The 21,707-nt window shown below is 36.7% G+C and overlaps 3 protein-coding genes across 5 annotated transcripts; 1 reads left to right on the forward strand and 2 right to left on the reverse strand.

The window, feature by feature from the left end:
• Positions 1-23: 23 nt before the first annotated feature.
• Positions 24-9,305, reverse strand: LOC121986949 (high mobility group B protein 10-like). Its single transcript, XM_042540869.1, has 8 exons — positions 9,209-9,305; positions 8,718-8,855; positions 8,140-8,323; positions 2,637-2,715; positions 1,859-2,000; positions 1,665-1,775; positions 645-1,030; positions 24-578 (listed from the first exon to the last, which is right to left on the reverse strand). Exons 1-8 carry the CDS (start codon positions 9,303-9,305, stop codon positions 312-314), a joined length of 1,404 nt encoding a protein of 467 aa, XP_042396803.1. The 3' UTR covers positions 24-311.
• Positions 9,306-9,791: 486 nt separating this feature from the next.
• LOC121985444 (cysteine proteinase 1-like) lies at positions 9,792-13,117 on the forward strand. The gene is made up of 4 exons (XM_042538906.1): positions 9,792-10,288; positions 10,400-10,519; positions 12,339-12,585; positions 12,654-13,117. The coding sequence occupies exons 1-4, from the start codon at positions 9,839-9,841 to the stop codon at positions 12,932-12,934; spliced, it is 1,098 nt and encodes a 365-aa protein (XP_042394840.1). The 5' UTR covers positions 9,792-9,838; the 3' UTR covers positions 12,935-13,117.
• Positions 13,118-15,980: 2,863 nt separating this feature from the next.
• Positions 15,981-21,373, reverse strand: LOC121985446 (probable protein phosphatase 2C 33). 3 transcript variants are annotated; one of them, XM_042538910.1, is made up of 7 exons: positions 21,135-21,373; positions 20,379-20,777; positions 19,864-20,241; positions 19,629-19,746; positions 17,184-17,407; positions 16,833-17,082; positions 15,981-16,758 (listed from the first exon to the last, which is right to left on the reverse strand). In XM_042538910.1, the coding sequence occupies exons 2-7, from the start codon at positions 20,616-20,618 to the stop codon at positions 16,709-16,711; spliced, it is 1,260 nt and encodes a 419-aa protein (XP_042394844.1). In that variant the 5' UTR covers positions 20,619-20,777; positions 21,135-21,373; the 3' UTR covers positions 15,981-16,708. The 3 variants fall into 3 exon arrangements, with proteins under 3 accessions (XP_042394844.1, XP_042394845.1, XP_042394843.1); XM_042538911.1 differs by having other exon boundaries at positions 19,864-20,088; positions 20,161-20,241; positions 20,379-21,373; XM_042538909.1 differs by having other exon boundaries at positions 20,379-21,373.
• Between the last annotated feature and the right edge of the window lie 334 nt (positions 21,374-21,707).

The following is a 21,707-nucleotide window of genomic DNA, read 5'->3' on the forward strand; positions in this document are numbered from 1 at the left end:
CACAGAAATGCACATTACTATCATGCTACAAAATCATCAACATTCCATTACAGAAACAAGTTATACACGATCGTTAACGAGACAGTAAATTAAGATGAAGGACCATTGGCCACAAAACTAATCCAACAATAGCACTTCCCTAACTAGGTTATATTACAACAGAGTTTAGATTTAGAATGGAAATAGAACTAACAAAAACTCTCTAGACCAATACTTTAGGTCCCAATCAGGATCTAAATGCAAGTCACAAAATGGTCATCTTAAACTCTTCTCGTTATCATAGTCATCTTTCCTGCGACTACTAGCATCACTCACTTTCTCATTTGGTATCTACTTGCTATAGGTGTTCCACCAAACTCATGATATGCCTCAATATCAGAACCACTAGTTTCAGAACCAGAGTTGTTCTCGTTACTCAGAATTAAATTTTCTTCATTCACAAAATTTCCACCAGCATCTTGTAGGAACTTCGGTTCAGCTGGAGATTGCGCCAACGATGCTGCATCGATTATTTGGCTTGCCTTCTGTTTCTCCCTATTCACGATTTCAGTTCTATAGCGCTGCATGTCTTGATACACCTGAAATATCAAAGGTTAAAATAACTTTGTGGGGTTTGATATGCCTTGCAAATTGATGGTTCTTACCGCCTTCTCGCTCTCAGGTAACTTGCTCCACAACTCCCGGATCATTTTATTGATTTCTCGGCCCTTTCTAGGATAGAGTTGCTTAAACTTCGCCTGCTGCTCAGCAAAAAATAGAGGGTACCCACTCTTGTTTACTTTTGGTTCTGGATTATTAGAGTAACTTTTGTGAAGTTTCTTTCGCGTGCGACCACCACTCCGGCTCTCCAAGTTGCTATCGTCAACAACCTCTGCATGCTTAGTTACTCGTACATCAGTCCGTCTAGGAATGTGATAGAGAACACCTTTGAGTTTTTCTGCTCCAATAGTAACGGTTACAAAGTAGCCCTGCTCAAATTTTCCGTCAATTACTCCAACAACTTTTTGATATGGAGATGAGGCTGCCAGATCTGGAAATACAAAAAAAAGCGGTTATTAGTGACTAAGAGGCAAAAGCTTACAAAGAAATGGGTACTATATTTTGTCACAAAATGGGTACTAGACGAGAAAAAAGTTAACAAAATAGAAAGGCTTATCTATATTTTGATCTATTGCATTACCTACAAAGAAATAGTATAACAATAAGTCGTGTGAGTTCCAACTCAGCTATCTTATTGATAGCCTTTAGAAAGTCGATATCATCTTAATCTATTTTCTATATTTTTTGGCCACATATATTGAAGTTATATCTACTTTCTCTTCAAAAATGTTGAGTTTGGGTTTATCTTCACTTTCGATAATCTTAACATTCTTGTCTTTCCCAAACTATTTCTAACTGATATTACAAAGTCTTTCCTCAAGCCTAAAGGGAACAAAAAATTTCAAAAACTCCTCTTAGTCTCAATCACCCACTTCTACAAATTAATAACATCATCAATATTCCCTTACTAAAACCAACTCAATACCTTCGACATAAACCGATAGCTAATGTGGTTAGAGGACTCAGAATCCTTTCAAGATATGGAGGGGCATACCCTCATAGCATCAGTAGCGTGCAAGTTGCGAGCACAAAAGTATAAATATATAAAGTACACAAAGACTTACTATTCTTTCTCCTTCGTTTTTGTGAAATAGCCTGAGTTTCAGAAGATGGTTCTATTTCTTCAACAGATCGCTCTGTCAGACCTGATGTTGCGGAACTCATGTTCATGGAAGCTAAAAGACGAGAACACATTGAGAAACAGGACAATTGCCCTGTGCCACACTAATGCATATGCAAACAAACTGGAAGCACCAACCTGATGACCGAAAGAAATAGACTTGCTCATAACTACGCAGCAAAGACATGTAGTTTTTGCGAACCAAGTAAGATGCACTTGTGGTAGTGGATGAGAAAGTAAAAGCAGAAGTTACTTCTTTCAATTTCCGGTCTTCGATTACCTGTGACCAAATAAAAATAATAACCAATTATTAATATTTAGTTTAAATGGTGCTAAAGAAACCAAGGCACGAGAATATGAATCAGGAAATTGTTAACACTGTATTTTGTAAGTCGAATACTTAAATGTCTTATCACCAAGAAATTTCTGAATAACCCATTCGATGAAGATAATGTAGCTACATGTACCAATCGTAGTGTTGCAGTATCTGTCAGATAAAAGACAGATGCAATCGGCGCAGAATTTCAAAATATTTTGTTGTTGGCAAGTATCAACATAAATCTTGATTATGGTTTCCGAAGGTAAATAAACTTCCTGTAATCATGGAAACGCCATCTCTATTTGCCGGCCATGGCTTATGTGCACTCGTGGATCGTTCATTCAAGTTCAATTCTAGAATGTGATCATTCACTCTGCTACTAATCAAGAGGAACTCCTTTTTCTCGTTCAATTTACTCATAATATATTAAAAGAGGATTCCAATTCTATATATCCTCCACGCAATTTGCCAACTATATTTACAAGAGCTTCATAAAAATGACACGGTGCTTGTCAGTGTCAAGCAAACGACGACAAGTTAACCAGAACATAGTAGAAAGTTTTGAAATCTTAAGCAAAATTTCAATATGGCACTAACCTTTTCAATGCCTCCTCGAGACGTTACCTCAACAAAAAGGCGATGAAGGTCAAGCTCCTTGCCTCCGACCGTTGGTACCCTTTGAAAGAAAACAAATCACCAGATTAAACACCAGATATGTTAAATACATGCCAATTTATCAGCAGCATTTCTAAAGGCAACTAGCAAGATGCTTAAGAGTGTATACCCATTCTACAAAGATAATAGATATTCATGTAGTACTTCAGTGTCGGGTCAAACTCAAACCTTATGATTTTTAGGGAGGAGCGGGAATGCCAAGGGGCCTAACATAGCACTTGATACTCAAATCTTATGATTTTTAGGACCCATAAGACAAAATGCTTCATAATTTAAAACTTTTCAATTCTTTTGTATTCGCTCCAAATAGAGAACTTGACTCCTGGCGAATGGTTGCTATCTTCCTTTGATTGTCTTTTCTAATGAGGAAGTTGTAACACCATCTTACTTTTGACCCATAATAAACAAAGTTTATATTTATTATTTTTTTCTTTAAATAACTCCGCCCATGAGGCCGGTCCCTAGGAGAGTTGCGTCAACCAGCGTTAAAACTACAACAAATATTCAATGAATGAATTCATTAAACTATTGTGCTAATGCTAGGTTGTTCCCCGAAAAGAACACGTTGGAAAAGCACTTGATACTCAAATCTTATGATTTTTAGGACCCATAAGATAAAATGCTTCATAATTTAAAACTTTCCAATTCTTTTGTATTCGCTCCAAATAGAGAACTTGACTCCTGGCGAATGGTTGCTATCTTCCTTTGATTGTCTTTTCTAATGAGGAAGTTGTAACACCATCTTACTTTTGACCCATAATAAACAAAGTTTATATTTATTATTTTTTTCTTTAAATAACTCCGCCCATGAGGCTGGTCCCTAGGAGAGTTGCGTCAACCAGCGTTAAAACTACAACAAATATTCAATGAATGAATTCATTAAACTATTGTGCTAATGCTAGGTTGTTCCCCGAAAAGAACACGTTGGAAAAGCACTTGATACTCAAATCTTATGATTTTTAGGACCCATAAGATAAAATGCTTCATAATTTAAAACTTTCCAATTCTTTTGTATTCGCTCCAAATAGAGAACTTGACTCCTGGCGAATGGTTGCTATCTTCCTTTGATTGTCTTTTCTAATGAGGAAGTTGTAACACCATCTTAGTTTTGACCCATAATAAACAAAGTTTATATTTATTATTTTTTTCTTTAAATAACTCCGCCCATGAGGCCGGTCCCTAAGAGAGTTGCGTCAACTAGCGTTAAAACTACAATAAATATTCAATGAATGAATTCATTAAACTATTGTGCTAATGCTAGGTTGTTCCCCGAAAAGAACACGTTGGAAGATCCAACTATAACGTCTCAACAAGGACCGCTACATCTCCATGAGAATTTGGATGTTGTGTTAAATAGGCAAGAATTCTCACACCCTAAGTTGGATAAAAACAAATATTATATAAAAACTAATAATCTAATATTTAGAACATAAAATATAAGAACCTCATGGTAAATCAATAGAGGTAGTAGATGTAATAATTAGGAAAAGAATTAATATTTTGTGTGTGCAAGAGACAAAATGGATAGGCAAGAAAACAAAGATGATAGAGAACTTGGATTTTAAGTTATAGTACATAGGAAAGAGTATAACAAGAAATGGGAGTGGATATTGTTGTAGTTAGTTCGTTAAAGGATAAAATTGTTGAAGTAGTTAAAAAAAGGGGTAAAATTATAACTCTCAAAATAGTAGTGGCAAAAGAAACTATGAATGTAATTAGTATATATGCACCTCAAGTAGGATTAGATGAAGCTACTAAATCAAGATTTTGGAACGATCGAAATGAATTATTATAAAATATTCCGCCAAATAAAAATGATTTTAATAGGAGGCGATCTAAATAGACATGTCGAGTGAAAAATGAGGAATATGAGAGAGGACATGGGGATTATAAGTTTGAAACAAAAAATGAAGAAAAAAAACTATATTAAATTTTGCAATAATATGACCTTATATTAGCTAATACATTTTTTAAGAAAAGAGAAGAATACTTGATCACATTCAAAGGTGGGAATAATAAATCGTAAATTAACTTTCTTATGATTAGGAAGAGGGTAAGAAAAATTTATAAAAATTGTCACGTCATCTCTGTGAAAAGCTTAACTATCCAATTAGTAGTGTTGAATATACACCTCAAGTATAGAATCAATAGAAGGAAAATATAAATGACTCCTATAATTAAGTGGTGAAAGTTAAAAGATAGAAAGTAAAACATATTTAAGAAAAAGGTAGGGGTAAAAGCATTAGATGAAATATATGATGACTCAAATATGACATGGATAAAATGATATCAAAGTTAAAAATAATAGCTAAGAGTATGCTCGGTGAGTCAAAGGGACACACGTCACCAAGTAAGGTATCTTGGTGGTGGAACGAGAATGTACAAGAGAAAGTGAAGGAAAAACGAACAGCTTATAAAAAATTATATATTTGTACGAATGAGGAAAACTTAAAAAAATATACAATAGCCAAAAAAAAAGCAAGAGATGACGAGTTGTCTCAGACTGCAACCCGTGACCTTTTAGACTTAGTAGAATAAAGAAAGAATATATAAAATTTAAGTTTAGCAATATGAGACGTAATGAAACACTTGTTAAAGCAAGAGATGACGAGTTGTCTGAACTGAGAGCTTTAAGTATTTAAGATTATTTTTGGAAAATAATGAAAGGATTGAGAGAGATATCTAACATATAATACAAGCAAAATGATTGAAATGGAGGAGAGTGTTGAGTGTTTTATGTGATCGTAAAATACCTCTAAAACTTAAAAAAAAAATTCTACAAAACTACGACTAGACCTGCTATATTATATGACGTTGAATGTTAGAGCATATGAGCAAAAGATGAGAGTTATAAAAATGAAAATATTAAGGTGGATGTGTGGACGTATGAGGATGGTCAAAATAAGAAATCAGAGCATTAGAGAGAAAGTCAGTATCTATTAAGAAAAATTTCAAGTGATGCATTTAAAATGGTGCGAACATGTACTTAGACGACTAATAAATGCTCTAATTAGACGATGTGAAACTATGACAAATACACAAATCAAGCAAGAAAGAAGACTAAAAAAGACTTGGTTAGCAACAATAAAATAAGTTAAAATTTATTTAAGTATAGATAATGATATAGTAGAGGATCAAACCTAATGACATAAAAAGATCCACATAACCGACCTCACATAGTAGGATAAAACTTGGTTGCTATTGTTGCTATCTTTTTCTTTAGATGTCCCTTCCTATGAGGAATAGTTGTATCTACATAGCCTTTTGGCCCGTGAGAATTTTGAGCATTAAGTTCATTGACTTCATATCTCTCTTTGATTGTCTTTTGTCTTTTCCAATGAATAAGAAAACAAAGCGAATAACATAAGGCGGTAACACTATGCGGCTCCATTGTAGTCCTAGTGTTGTAGAAAAGTCAACATGCAAAAGCAAAGGCTTGAATGTATCCCAAGATAGAAAATCTTTTATATTAAAAATGGACTAATGTGAGTTAAATAAGCATTAGGAACAATTATCATAACAAAAGCAAACAAGATAGCTCTTGGAGCAAGTTCTTTGAAACTATTTGAGCTTATGAATGCAAGAGGTTGGCCTATTGTGTTGTTGTGTACTTTATAACAATCACGAACAACAACCAAGCCTATATCTCACTAAGTGGGTCAACACTTTATAACAAACATTACACTCCATATAATTTCATTCTTAATATCACCATATGCCTCTCATATGTGCTTAATGGAACTCTCAATTTGGTAGCAAGAAGTAGATCCAGTCTCTAGGTTGATGAGCTTTAGACTAGTAAATAACTACAAAAGGACATATCCAAATAGAAGTTAATATTTTTGTTGATTGTCAAAAGGATGTCTCGTGTTCTTATCTTATAATGTTTATCAGGTTTATTTATTGGCTGTATGTTTATCTTATTAAGTTCTTATATTAGGGTCGTATGATCAGTTTTAATCCATGAGCATAAGCCATGGTCAGTACTAAGCAACAAGTTCCTTTGAATGGGGCAAATTATTAGGGGGCTCTTCTAAGGTTAAGTTTGGTGACTCAATTAAATGTCCCTTATTGTGAAGATTTGAAAAGTGAAAAACTGATGTTGGTTGCCATTTGGGTAGCAGATATGCTCCGTATAGGGACCCAAGTCAACATAACACCCTTTGAGTTAGTTTACATGATAGTTTATGGTTCTTCAAATGTAAGTGAAGTAGAAGCTTTGGGTGTTATTTCCAATACAAAAGTTGACATCAATTTTGGATTATTTTCACTCTCTTCATCTTTATAATAGAATAAGCTTTTTCTAATGAAGTAGGAATAGAGAGTTCAAGCTCATTTGATGGATTTCTAGTTTAACTCCATCAATATGTGGCAAAAGGTGAAACCGTCACCTTGGCGGCCCCTCGAGGGTAGCCCCACACTTTCATCTTAACTCCATCAATGAATAATGGTCAACCAGGTCCTTCATCAATGTCACAACATCTAATAAATTTTCAAATTGATTTCTACATTTTACCTTGGTGCAGCAATAAAATTGCTGCGTGTGGCCCTCTTACAGTTTGTAGTGTAGGATGAAATTGCGTACAATAGATCCATCTTGGACTGTCCTTATTTCTATATTTTACCTCATTTAGCTATTATTGTTTAAGATTTATCAATTTGGTATATAATTCATCCATAGTGAGTGTGGAAATATATTTGTCTTTGATTCGGTCACATTAAGGTCAATGTTTAATGGTTAGTTTTCCAACTCATTCTTGTTATATTACAGTGAAAATCTAGGCCATATTCACTTAGGTAGTTCTAACTCGGAAAGAGATTTGTTCGCTAAAAGCTTGGTAAATAAATAACCTATCTGTAAATAACTTACTGCCCTAAACAATAACTAAAGTTACCTAGCCTGCTATGACTTAAACCTAAGTAGAATTTACAACTTTCCGAATCATAAAACTTATAGCTTCCTAATTTAAAATCTTCAAATCATAACTCCATTTAGCTTCTTAGTAGTAAATTTTACATTCCTTATCATTCCATCAAATCATAAAAGCTTAGTAAAGGTGATTCATGATTGGTTAAAGACTGATAGACTTGTTCTAATAGAATAAATATCGCCCTGATACAAAATTCAAGGAACAGACATTAGAAAAAAGGTCTTTCATGCACAAGTAAATAGTCTAATAGTTAAATTTAAGGATAAATACTATGTTTACCTGAACAAAAGTAGTAACGCAAACAGAAAGGAAAAAAAATGAAACTCAAACTTTGCTTGTTTATTTGAAAAGAAATATACAAGATGAAAATTCCTCAGATCTAATAAATTGAGAAAACTTTTTTTTTTTCTTTTCATTTCACTTGAACTGTTTCATTTCCCTCCTAGTAACCTCCTTCAAGTAAACACAGCAAAAAGGATGGGAGTTAGTCACACCTTAACTTTGTCCCAACTCTGGAGTGAAAATCCTCAAGTGTTTCGACAAACAATTTCGGATCGGCAATGACATCCTCATACTTTGCCAAGGGTTCAGGATAGTGATGATCCACCATCACAATCTCCAAATCATGCTTGCCCTTCTCAGCATCTTCCCCTCCCCTCTCACTTTCCTCCATTCGAACTGCATGAGCAAAACCAAAATCATCTCAGATAATAAACAACAATCTACTAGAAAAATCACAATGAGTTCGGAACTGCTAGCCCTAAAATGCCGGATAGGGTTTCAGAGCGATTCCCACCAAGAAACAACATCCACAGATCCATGAAGCAAGAAAGGAGGTAACTTTAGGGTTTCAGTCATCAAAAAGAGAAGAAAAAACCTGGCGATGATCAGTACCATTCCGATCTTTCCTCAACTACTGTCGAATCGGCAAAAAAAAAAAAAAAAAATGCATGCGCAGCGAAAAATCACAAAGGAGAGGAACAGCAACTCTACAGGTATATCAAAAATCTGATCGAGGAAAGTATAATGAGACGAAGAACAGAGTTATGTTCCCCCCAAAAAATTCTTGTACCTTTCATTGCTCTCGCTCTCACAGTGAACGCATCTTGCCTGCGACGCAGTGAAGTGAAGCTGTAGGGCGATTTAGAGGCAGCTTTCAACTCCCGATAAAATAATAAATCGACGTAGAATTTGTACCCTGATTCGATACCTGAATCGGAGTGTGGTGGGGTTCCTGTTAGCTACCAATAAAAACGATGCGGCGTGGGTTGGGTAGTTCGTCTGGCAGACTATAGTGCAGTATCTAGTGAAGTATTTATCTGGGCGTTTTGTCTCAGATCTACCCAAAAGCATCTTTGTTTGAATGCCCTTAAAGAATTTGTAAAATTATTTAATATATTTATTCATTTATAAATTTAATTATCGATGGATATATATTAACGTAATACACCTTTTAAATATTTCAAAAAGTTGGGTACATCTTTTGATAAAATACCATTCTCGGCACAAATTTTTAATGGGAAATTGGAAATTCAATAAATTGGTTCGCATCGTCTCGTACACGCAAATCGCTGGTCGCGATCGTCGGATTGGCATCGACGGCCAAGATCTTCCAGAAGACTGTGGGACCCGCCGAAGAAAATTCTGATGAAATTTTCATCGGGAAGGCCCCTCCCTCCGCAACCGTACGATTGACAGATTCGAATCAGAATCCATTTGGACCATTCATCGACGAAAGTGCTTTCGAGATTAATTAATTAATTATTTCTCTCAATTCGCTTTCATAATCGGAATGTCTTTCGGATAAAATAATACAATTATTTTCAAATTTTCAGTTATACGTATTAATGAAATCACAATTACTATAAATATATTTATAATAGTAACAATATGAATATTAGATGAACCTATTTATCGGCTATAAAATCATAAGTGTTATAATAATTATATTAATTAGATTTTATAGCTATTGCAAGTGAATAATAAGTGAATAAGATTGAATCTATATTATAATAATTATAAAATTATAATTATTATAATATAAATGTTTTTAAGACGTCATTTTGATTTTCACAAAGGAGTACACGTGTTGGAACCTGATGGGTCAGTCGTCGTCCAATGGATGCACGCAACTGATAATTGATAAGGCGGATAAAGCGGAAGGGCGAAGCAGCAGAGAGCATCAGGGACTCTATGGATCTCCTCCGCCTCTTTCTGTCGCTCCTTCTCCTCTCATCGTTGGCGATCGCCTCCTCCGCCGGCGATGCCGAAGAGGATCCGATGATCCTGCAGGTGGTGGACTCCCCCAAGGACGAGAAGGCGCTCGGCGCGGAGGCGCACTTTGCTAGCTTCGTGAGGCGGTTCGGCAAGACATACGCCGACGAGGACGAGCGTGCTCACCGCTTCAAGGTGTTCAAGAAGAACCTCCGTCGGGCGTCGCAGCACCAGAAGCTGGACCCCACCGCCGTCCACGGAGTCACCAAGTTCTCTGACCTAACTCCCGCTGAGTTCCGACGCGCCTACCTCGGCCTCCGCCGCCCGTCTATGGTTTCTTCCAACGAGGCGCCTATCCTTCCCACTAACGACCTACCTACAGACTTCGATTGGAGAGACAAGGGAGCTGTCACTAGCGTTAAGAATCAGGTTCTCTTTTTAAGCAAATCTACAGGCTAACATCTAATTTTGCCTCTTTTTAAGGCCCTCTTTTGTATGTTGCCTGATTTGTTTTCTTCCTTTGTTTTTGTTTTATTTTAGGGTTCGTGTGGATCGTGCTGGTCCTTCAGCACTGCAGCAGCTCTGGAAGGAGCACACTTTTTGGCCACTGGAAAACTGGAAAGCCTCAGCGAGCAGCAGCTAGTTGATTGCGATCATGAGGTATGATCTTTTGGCTTAAAATTCTACATCTATGCTTGATTGTCGCTATTGAAAGGGCGAACCTTTTCTAGAAAATACTTAGAAAGCCTTATTTTATTTGATTCTTTGCTGTCTGTTTCGTGGAATTTATAAGCGAACCTCTTCTAAATAATTTATACGACTGAGTTCTTATTTATGAAAGTTTTCAGCGAGGAAAAGCACCTACCTAACAAACAGTAGTAGAATGTCATATCTGTGAATACGAAGCTTGAAAATGTTGCAAAAGTCGAAACTGTATAGTCATTTCAAGATAAGTGGATCTTTAGCTGGAAGGATTACTCCCGTTTATTACTTCTTGGCTATCAGATGTGGTTATCTATATGATTGTATTTAGCTGATTAACTTTCTAGTAATCGTACCATATGCACTTGTTGGATAGTAATCAGAAGGGGAAGTTTTACTTTTTATGAACCTTTTTTTTTTTTGAAGAACTAGCAAAAATTATTAATACTTAGGGTGATATCTTCCAAAAGTCTCATAATTTTCTGAAACTCTTACCCTGATGGGTTTTTTTTGCTTAAATTCCCTGCTCGTTAACATTTAGTCATTTATGATGTTACAGCTCAGAACGATATATCTCTTAAGTAATCAACATGATTTTTGAGCGGAGCCATAAGGAGGAAAAAACCTGAAACAAGGACCACAAAAGAAATAATTCTGATTTGTTTGTTTATTAGAATTGTTATAACTAGTCATCTGGAAGATAGAAGGATGTTTCCTGATAATTCTGTAACAAATTGTACAGGTTTTGTAGACCTGTCCTTCAAGTATCAGTATTTAGATACCGATATGCAATAGAATTTGATGCCTCATATTTGATTAGCAGTTTCAAGATATAGCTCATCTTCTAAGCAAACTTGTTGTATTTAATGTACTAAACCTGGAACAGCAATCCAATTAGACAAAGGGAAGAGATCATGAAGTTTACCAAGTCCAACTAGTTTAATCATATGGCTAAGGGTTCTGTAAGACAAAAATTTAAGTCCAAAAAGAAAAATAGGGCCAACCTGGCTTCATTGTTTTTCAGCTTGATTTTCTGGTCCTATCATTTGGTTTGTACAGCAATTAATGCTTTGAAAATATTAATCGGGAACTAAAGGTCAATCTGTTTGGTTGAAATGGTGGAATTGGTTCAATTGGAAAAACCGTGAATTGGAAAAGATGTTACAGTTGTCCTGTTATGGTTTTAAAAACATTGGTAACACCAACACCACTTGATGCTAATTAGTTTGATAGTAAAACAACCAATTCGTTTATCTGCTGGACATTAAGGTCAATAATAGGAAAATAAGCATACATTAGTCCATACATATTTATTCAGTAAAACAATCCATCCATCTATGTATTAGGAACTATTGTAATTGATATATCTATTTTAAACATTTCCTATATGTTATTTCCTGCTCTACTGTTCTGTTGGCAGTTAACTTATGATCTATATGATCTCAACTAGCAGCTTCCACTAGTTTTTGACAAATGAGCTAAAATGCATAAACAATTGACCTCTAAACATGTCCATCTTTAACTTTTAACGCCAACCCCTTGTGTTCTAAATGTCTTCTGTGTCCAGATGTTAATTCAATCTTCAATTTCGTGATCAATTTTGTTGGCTTCTCTTTAAGCTTGATTTACTTGGGTGAAAAGGCATGAGGGAGAGAGAGAGTTAGTAAAGAAAAGCACAGACTTTTGCTCGAAGCCATTTTTTTGTTGGATACTCCTCACTCACAGATATCTGCTCATGTTACAAATCATATTCAAGCAATTTATCGGATTCTTGCAGTGTGATTCAGATGAACCAGATGACTGCGACCAGGGATGTAATGGCGGTTTAATGACCACTGCATTTCAGTACTTACTCAAGGCTGGTGGGCTTCAGCGCGAAGAAGACTACCCTTACACTGGGACTGACCGAGGTGGTTGCAAGTTTGACAAGTCCAAAATTGTGGCTTCAGTTCAAAACTTCAGCGTCGTCTCTGTTGACGAAGATCAAATTGCTGCTAACCTAGTGAAACACGGCCCTCTCGCAAGTAGGTGTCCCTACGCTGTTGTTCTACTGATAATCTCCAGACTCAAATTTCTGATATTCTTTCTGCAGTTGGCATAAATGCAGTGTACATGCAAACCTACATCGGAGGCGTATCATGCCCATATGTTTGTGGGCGGCAGTTGGATCACGGCGTGCTCCTGGTGGGCTACGGCTCGGCAGGTTATTCCCCCATTCGCCTTAAGAAGAAGCCTTACTGGATAATAAAGAATTCATGGGGAGATAGCTGGGGTGAGAATGGGTACTACAAGATCTGCAGGGGTCACAATGTATGCGGTGTGGATTCGATGGTCTCCACAGTCACTGCAGTAAACACTCAACAAGATCAGTGATCATGTGCTCTTAGTTCATGTATTATAGCCTGCATATATAGACTTCCATTTGCATGTGTTATCTTAAACTGCTTGAGATAGTAAGGTAAATTTCTGGTGTAGGTTTCTATGTGGCTATGCCAACTCCTAAACTATGATATGTTATCAGTATATATTAATAAGTATGTTTTGATAATGTCCCAAGAGGTTAGACTCAATTTTGAGTTACAGTAATCTGGGCCTTGACTCTTTAGTTTGCCAAGTTGATTAAGAGCCAACATGTTTCCCTTTGGGCAAAAATCAAAAACGTCCTCTTTTTTTATTCATCACATGAGCATTTCTTTTCTTTTTTTTATTTTTATCAAAAGAGCAGTCCACCAGATCCCTTTGTATAATGACACACGTACGTTGTTTAACATTACTATCTGTTGTCATTAACATTAAATCTTGAATTGATCGGCCAGTGGATAAGTTTGTACTGTAATAATTACGAAACTATAATTGTTACAAATATTATAGTAGTTGTGTTGTAGCACTTATTGTTTCATAGTTAACATATTTATATTAGTTATAGTTTTGTAGTTGTTATAATATACATACTGTTAAAATATGTTTGCATTGAAGTAGCTATGAAATTTTAGTTATTATAACATGAATATTAGATGAGCAAGTTAAATTCGTGTTGTAACTATGATTTTATAAATATTACAATATAAATTGGAGTAGCTTTTATAATGTGAATGTTATTGAACATGTTTAAATATTTAAATTTAAAATCGGTATATTAAAAAAATCAAAAATCGATAATATTCGAGGCTGACTCTTTTGATAATTAACAAAAATGAAGGAGGAGGATTCCAAAAAAAAAAAAAACTCTCATTTGATTTGTGCTCTCCCTTTCACTAAAAGGAGAGGCAAGTGGAGCTAACTTCCTACTTTCGTAGCCAGAAAGTGAGGGCCTTAGCATTTGATCCTCAACGACCAACTCTAAACCCTTAACTAACGAGGATACAGTGTTCCTTGATTAGCTTCCCATCCTCAAGTTTTGCAAGAACAAAAAAGCCTAGTTCGAAAGAATAGGAGGCAGAATAGAAGTATATCACTGAGAGCAAGAATCTTGTTTAGCTTGGTTGGCAAGAATCTCTCCTAAAGTGTCACATGCCACATTTGAATTGTATAAGAGAATGGCAAGGTAAGGAAAGAATAGTGATTGCACAATCTAAAAGAGTCGGTAAGCATAACAAGTTGGTAAAAAATGACTGTGTTTATCTCTAACGTCTCTGTTAATCTATCTCAAGGTTAACACGGTGAAGATAAATCACAGATGACTATTAATCATTGGAATAGTGATTAACACATAAAAAATATATTTATCTCAATTATGACAAAATTCAAATTGCAGACCTCAAGCTAGCTAACCGCCCTCACATCGTCACATATAGCACCAACATGGACATCTGATTTTGAGAAAGTCACTTGCCCCCTAGAAGAGTTCAAACCTTAACAAGCTCATTGCATTAATTGGCGAGTGATACGGTGTATAATTGTAGGATCTGGTCAAAGGGATGTGGCAATCAGAAGTCAAGGGGGTGTGATAGTCAAAAGTCAAGGGGGTGTGGCAGTCAAAAGTCAATGGGGCATGGCAGTCAGAAGTCAAGGGGATGTGGCAATCAGAGGTCGAGAAGACGTATCACCCCACAGAGGGGCTGTAATTTTAAAAGTCATTACCCAGCTAACACTCGGTCGGGAGGCCCAGGTCTGAAATTCAGACAGATTACTCGGACGAGGGGCCCAGGTCAAGAGTTCAGAAAGGATGTTCGATCAGGATGCCCAAGTCTGAAATTCAGACAGGTTACTCGGGCGAGAGGCCCAGGTCGGAAATTCAGACAGGTTACTCGGACGAAAAAGCCTAGGTCAGGAATTTAGACAAGTTGACCGGTCGGGATGCCCAGGTCGAGAAGTCAGACTAGTAGCACAAGGAACAAGGAAGAAGGAAGAAGGAGAAGGAACCATCTCTACTGGTCAAGTTTTCTCATAGCAGACTTATATATAAGAATTTGATACGCCTGGCCAGGATATAACGAACTACTCAGATGCACCTCAGTCAAGCTCATCGAGTGCTGGTTGTTAGGAGTTCTCTTATTCATGCCCGATCAACGAAAACGACAACAAAGTCCGAGAATCGTAACCACTTATCAGAGAATATTTATTGTGTGTCAGGGTATATTCTAACGGTCTGTGACCAGCTGGTAACAAAACCTTCTTCCGACCTATAAGAGGATGCCAAGTGTCACCCACCGCCAGACATGGCCTGACACCCGACATTCCCTAACACTTGCCAGAAGCCCTAAGTACACATGATCATATAAAAAGGAGTGTCCTCTCCCTGTGCAGGTACGCTCACGCACCTTTTCGCATCTGTCCACCCCTCGTCAGCAATCCAAGGAACCCACTCATGAAGTACTGTACTCGTAGGAAGTCTCCATCTCCTTCCGTCAACGTCAACGACATCATAATCGATCTTCATCTGACTTAGATTCCGAATGAACGGGATCAGTGAGTCCATCACAACTGACTGTTCTGTAGAGAGAGGCATCAACACCCACTAAGATGGAAAAGGGAAAGATATTGTATATAAAGATATGTCATAAATTCTACCATAAGTTTTTAAAAATTATTATATAAATTATAAATTTAAAAATGATCAAAAAATCATATTTTAAAAGTTATAAAATAAAAATAAAAGGATCAAAGTGAAATGAAATTCAGAAATTTAGGAGAATTATTTAGGATTTAAAAAGAACAAAATATTTATGCAACAATTGCCACCAAAACCACAAAAAAATCTATAAGTTAAGAGCAAATCAATTTTTTTCAACAAAATAAAAACATAAATTTAAAAAAAAAAATCTAACAATTTTATCTAAAATCCAATCACATAACAATTTTAATTAAAAGTAATTCACTAGATAAACAAACTCCACAAGACCACTAAAGTCACTAGAGGATTAAAAGAAATTGACAGGAAAAAAAATGAAAATCAAACTTCGGCCTCCACTCTCCACTATTATATTTTACAATCTAATAATATCATAGATATTCAAATCAAATAAAGTTGGCAGGAATTGTTTATATACAGATATCCATTCAAGAACTGCAACATGAACAGTAAATTCATCTACACTGTCCCCAAATCATGAACCTGTTTGTATTTTACACCTTTCTTTCTTTTCTTTTTTTCTATTTAAAATAGATTCAATTCACTTGTAGGTCCACAAACATGCAAATGCAAGCAGAAGGATAAGCTCCACAAGGTGGAAAGTTTGAGCATGTGATGCCAATAAATGTTGAGTCACAGTCCACACATCCAAGGTGACAATCTCATCCATCCACAATCTGATAGATGTCGATCAGTGTTTTGTGTATCTGACCGGAGGTTGAACTGTTCGGCTGGTTCCGGTTGAACCGGTTGGAAATTCAGTACATTTTACTGCTTTTGGATATGGCATAGCTCCTTCACACAGCTTACAGTTCTTGAATAGATATAGACGAAGTGCTTCCTCGCATGGTAATGTAGAATACAGGATACCGAACAGTGAGGCATCAAGTCCCCAATACAACTAGGACATGGCACTAGACTTACAACTCACAGTGACCGAACCGCAACCGAAATTGCGCAAAGAATGCAATCCTACACACTAATATTTAACTATTTCAGAACGAACGAGAGAGAGAGAGAAAGACCTGGGCATTCTAATAGAGTCGGGCTGCTCTTCATCCAACTGTGGAGAGTCATTAAAGATGATGCTTGATGGTTGCCACACTTGTTGTCGGTTGTTTCTGCCCTGTAATAGACTTTGATGGCATTAATAGGGTTTCAGGAGCTAGATCAAATTTTCAGGAGCTTCCTTGCCCTTACCCTGTTTATGACCGACAACCTCGACCTCATGCAGTGTCCCGTCAGCTTCTCTACCTCTGAGAGTGGAGTTGTTGGATGTGTCAGTATTAAGGAAGAGGCAAACCGCAGCACAATCATCAATTTTTGAAGTTGGATACTTGGACTTCCAGGCTTGTACAGCTGACTCAATGAGATACCGAGCGGCGGAGGCCCTTGTAGGAGCAGATGCAACTATGTGTATCGCTTCTTTGTTGGATAGAACATCCCAAACCTGACAAAAATTTATAAAAAGTCATAAGGATGCAACGCTGAGTTTGTACATTTCTGTCAGCTAATATGAGGAGTGTGTTAACAGAACTGAATACATCTCACCCCGTCCGAGGCCAACACGATAAACTCGTCTTTTTCAGTAATGCGTCTGTAAGAAACTTCAGGCACAGATATTAAACCGAAATCCTTTAAACAGAAATCTCCAAATGCCCGTGCCATAGCCAAGCCTGGAGAATCGATATTGGGCAGCCATACCCGAACCACCTCTGGTTCATCCCTCAAAGCAAAGATACGGCCTCTACAACGCCTAATTCTTTCAGCTTCCCCTGCAGAGGAAAAATATTATATTCTCGAAGAAAATTAATCGTAAGGCATCACTGCAATAATAGAAAGTAATTAGAAATGCAAAGGGAAGCAAGACCATTGAGTGTATCTGTCCACAGTTATTACATATACTAGCAAATTCAAACATCAAAATCATTTTAAACTTCTTTCATCGGTGCAGAAAACTCATTCAAAAATTGCCCCTTGAATCAAAAAAGGCTTCGATAAGTAGAAACAAGATATGTGTGTGTAAGCGAGGGTAAGAAGTTGAAACATAGTGAATAAAGAGAAACAAGACGATGTGTGTGTGTGTGTGTGTAAGCGAGAAAGAGAGAAGTTAAAACATAATGAATAAAGGATAACTAAAGGAACGAGAATGGGAAGCTTCAAATTTTTTATGAATTGGCTCAACTTTTAGATCCATAATTCCATATTGTTCCATCATTATCTATTCAAAACACAATACTTAAAAAGGGAATCATATTCTTGTAATTTCTCATAGAGCTTCGATATATTTCCTCTTTACAAAAAGAAATTTGTTACAGATCCCCGTATCAACCTTATAATGAGAGAGAATCACTATGCAGATTATCATGCTCTCAGAAGGAAAGGAAGTCAATGAACATGCATTTGGACTGAACTCAGGGGTAACACTTTGAAAATGAAATTAATATGTAAATTGGCTTTGTCAAGCTTAACAAAATGTCAAAAAGGAAGAAGTTTTTTATAAGATCACTCCATATATTTACCTTCAATGGGACACAAACATTTACCTATCGCTATACAGTTATCCAAGTGGCGATGCATGAAAAGATAATTTACATATCAGCCATTGCCCATATTCTCTGTTCAAAAAACTGTCCATAAAATCCCAGACACATCATACACAGAAGTGAATTATGCTATGGCCAGAAACAGAACACCGTAGACACTAGACGATGATACTTTAGCAGAATACCTCACCTTGCCACTTAAGGTAACTCATGGGAGGACTAGCAATTGTCTTTATCGTAAAATGAACTTTTTCTCATCAATAATGCAGATAAAGCTTATTGCAAAGGTAGTCAATGAATTCTAGAAATACAAAGAACAAAAAAGTTGCAAGCCAACACACTTTAAGCAATATGAAATGAATGTGAAAGGATCGCAGCGTGTTCCTTTATGGTTAAAATGAACACACACTAGAAATAGTGCTTAAATGTGAAGTCCTATACTTCCTTGAGGACACAAACATAAAAAATCAAAATTGTGAAATAACAAAATGCCAATTCAACAAATTAAATAATATGTTTATAACATGTTATATGACACATATGCAAGATCTTTCAAACAATAAAAAGATAAATATTTTAGCATTTATTTAAAATATTTTTTTTACTATTACGATCAAATAAGTCATATACAAATATGTTTAACTGTTTAAGAAAATTTAGAAACATATTATGTAGTGAATTGAATTGTTAGTATGTAATATTTGTTATAACATACTAAACAAGGCATGGTATGGAATTTCATGACAGTGTGCACCTCTAAAGGACCAAGGCTTCGCAAGTTCTAATCTATGAACTACTCATTCAATACTATGCAGTCTGCAAAGGAAACTAATTTGATGAATTCGTACATAATATTTGTCTATGTTTTAACATAGGCTAGCAACCTAACGCAACCCTCCCCCTTTATCCAAGCTTGGAATGATAGAATTTATTCGCCATGGGTAGAGTTCAAAAGGAAACTAGTGCCATGAAAAAATAATCAAATATAAGAACCTGCATTGTAAGATGAGTTAAACACTTGCATGTATCATGACATCCCAAATTTGCACTAAAAATGCAGTAAGATTTGTCAAGGGTAGACAAGATTGTCCCAAATACTTTTCACTTACCACATTGCCTATTATTCTAAGAGTCTGACCGACCAAACTCCCACCAAAAGATAATCATATGAGAGGATGATATTTCTCTTAAAAACTTCTCAAATGAAAATGGTTGAAAGCAAACATTTACAAAGGAACCTTAGTGACGTATGAATACCAAATAAGTCATACATTCAATGGTAAGTTAGGAATGCCAGAAGTATATGTATTGCCTATTCTAGCATCCCAAAAGGGGCATCACCAAGATCCTATGCCAAAAATGGATGATGACGATACACATGCCAGGATGCATGAATATGCAACATTAGCATTGTTGGAAGTAAGATAAAAGGTTTATAACGAAAACATACTAGGAAGACTTGGTTTTAGATCCAAAGTCAGTTGGACGGCAATCAAGGAGTTATTTTCATCTCTAGTGCCCAAAACTGCTCTTGAGTCTCCAACATTTCCAATGACAAGATCTTGAGCCTACAGAAGACAAAAGACCATTCACCAAAGAAAATATTGGATATTGTTTACAGCTAAACCACAATTGATAGACAGTTTTATTAGTTGAACATGAACATTATATGGGAAGTTATCAACCTGCTTAACCAGAGTGACTGCTGTTGTCCCACTATAGAAGCAATCAATCTCCGGATGCAATCTCAGTTCCTTATCCACTATTCTGAAAGCCTTCAGGAACGAGTCTTTCATTGTTTTTGAGAATTTTGAACGTCTATCCTTCTCGTCAAATCCAGTAGAAGCTATGGATTCATCCATGGGGATTGGAGATGGAATTACATTTGAATTCATGGTGTCGGTATGGTTCTGTTTGGATTCATCATTTCCTACGATTAGCTCCCAACTGGCACGTAGATTCAAAGGGAGAATATCTCTTACTTTCCTTGCCACCGTGTGGCCATTAGGACCATGGCCATCAAAAACTCCACAAAAGACTGTATCACTCCTATCACCAAAATTCTGCATGTCGAAGGTAAAATTTTGAAGAGCATATAATAATCTCAGAAACAAAGAGAAAAGCACTTCTGGATCGAGATCACATGGCCAATAGTTCAATTTAGTAGTGAAAAATGACTGTAAAATGGAATGCGACAAACCTCCCAAACGATCATGGCGTCCTGGTTAGTCCCCTTCTTGCCCTGCTGGGTGAATAGCGAGGCGGTGCTGGCGGAGCCATTTCGAAACTTCCTCCCGGGGATCCTGCAGAGCTCGTCGTCCTCCTCTAGCGATGTCTGTGTCAACCTCCTGAAGCGACCCCGTTGTCGCCTGGTCCCCGAAGCCGGGGACGACGGGCTTGAGCCACCTCTCTGCCCATCGGCCGACAAGCAGGACCCCATCGGCAGGGCCCTGATCACTTCCAATATGCACTCCAGAGCAGCCAGACAGCTGAACCAAACGAATCGAGTAGGCGGATCCGTCGAGCCCCAGATTAAAACACCACTTTTTGACCTCTTCTATCTGAGCAATCCAATACCCTCACCGTCAAACTTCTCCCTCTGCTCCCCAAGACGAGAAACCGATTCAAGACGAAAGGGGAAGGGGCAAAAAGGCAATCTTGAGGAATTGTAAATGGAAATAAGAAGGAAACAAGGAGCAACAACAATAAGGAAAGCAATAAAGACGAGTATATCTACCTATACCTACAAGTAGCTGGATTAGACAAAATTTTGATTGCAAAACGGATAAGATGGAATAAAAACAAAATCTTCAGGGAAAGATCATTAAAAAAATCGACAACGAGAAGAACACAACGAAACTATTCTTTACAAAAAAAGGTAACCCTTTTACAGAAAGGGGGCGAGAAAGGAAGGTATCCATCAAAAAGAAGAGGGATATAAGAAGGAAGAAAGAACCAGCTCTTCCGTAGGATTAATCGATTCAACGACGACGAGGATCGTCATTCGTCAATGGAGAACATAGGGCACAGGAAGTTTCAATCTCCATCTCTTTAGCCATGAATCCTTGGCGTTCTTCCTACTACTTCTCTGCAATTCCAAATGCGTGGCTCCAATGCTTCCTTTATTCCCGTTCGTTTCCTTCTCTCTCTCGCTTCTCGCTCTCTCTCTCTCTTCCCTCTCTCTCGCTTCGTTTGGGTTGTGTATTTTACTTTTACCCTTCGCATATCTATCCTAGGAAAATTTCATTTTGACCCATTTAGTTGGAAGTATTTTCTGCAATGTCCTCCAGAGTTTTAAAATTATCACTTCAACCCTTCTACTTTGAATTTATTGCTTAAATATCCCTGAGTCGTTAACGTTTCATGATGTTGAAGATGCAAGTTTGATTTTTTTTAGTTAATTCTGAAAATATCAACCCGATCGGAAACCAATTAAATTTTATATTTATTCGTATTCTTCAATTTGCTCCTTCTTAAGCCAAAGACTTATGTTAAGATTCGTGTCAAAATTAAAAATCTAAAAAAAAAT

The sequence above is a fragment of the Zingiber officinale genome, chromosome 5B (assembly GCF_018446385.1).
Source record: "Zingiber officinale cultivar Zhangliang chromosome 5B, Zo_v1.1, whole genome shotgun sequence".
NCBI classification, from domain to species: domain Eukaryota; kingdom Viridiplantae; phylum Streptophyta; class Magnoliopsida; order Zingiberales; family Zingiberaceae; genus Zingiber; species Zingiber officinale.

Excerpts from the sequence above, each read along its gene's own strand:
- LOC121986949 (XM_042540869.1), bottom strand. The coding sequence starts at position 9,305 with ATGAAAATTTCATCAGAATTTTCTTCGGCGGGTCCCACAGTCTTCTGG. Across the intron at positions 2,001-2,636 it reads CTCGAGGAGGCATTGAAAAG|GTAATCGAAGACCGGAAATT; the intron begins GTTAGTGCCATA and ends ATTTGGTCACAG. Across the intron at positions 1,776-1,858 it reads CTATTTCTTTCGGTCATCAG|CTTCCATGAACATGAGTTCC; the intron begins GTTGGTGCTTCC and ends CTCGTCTTTTAG.
- LOC121985444 (XM_042538906.1), top strand. The coding sequence starts at position 9,839 with ATGGATCTCCTCCGCCTCTTTCTGTCGCTCCTTCTCCTCTCATCGTTG. Across the intron at positions 10,289-10,399 it reads TCACTAGCGTTAAGAATCAG|GGTTCGTGTGGATCGTGCTG; the intron begins GTTCTCTTTTTA and ends GTTTTATTTTAG. Across the intron at positions 12,586-12,653 it reads GAAACACGGCCCTCTCGCAA|TTGGCATAAATGCAGTGTAC; the intron begins GTAGGTGTCCCT and ends TTCTTTCTGCAG.
- LOC121985446 (XM_042538910.1), bottom strand. The coding sequence starts at position 20,618 with ATGGGGTCCTGCTTGTCGGCCGATGGGCAGAGAGGTGGCTCAAGCCCG. Across the intron at positions 17,408-19,628 it reads TCTAAAACCAAGTCTTCCTA|GGGAAGCTGAAAGAATTAGG; the intron begins GTATGTTTTCGT and ends TTTCCTCTGCAG. Across the intron at positions 16,759-16,832 it reads GGTTGTCGGTCATAAACAGG|GGCAGAAACAACCGACAACA; the intron begins GTAAGGGCAAGG and ends AGTCTATTACAG.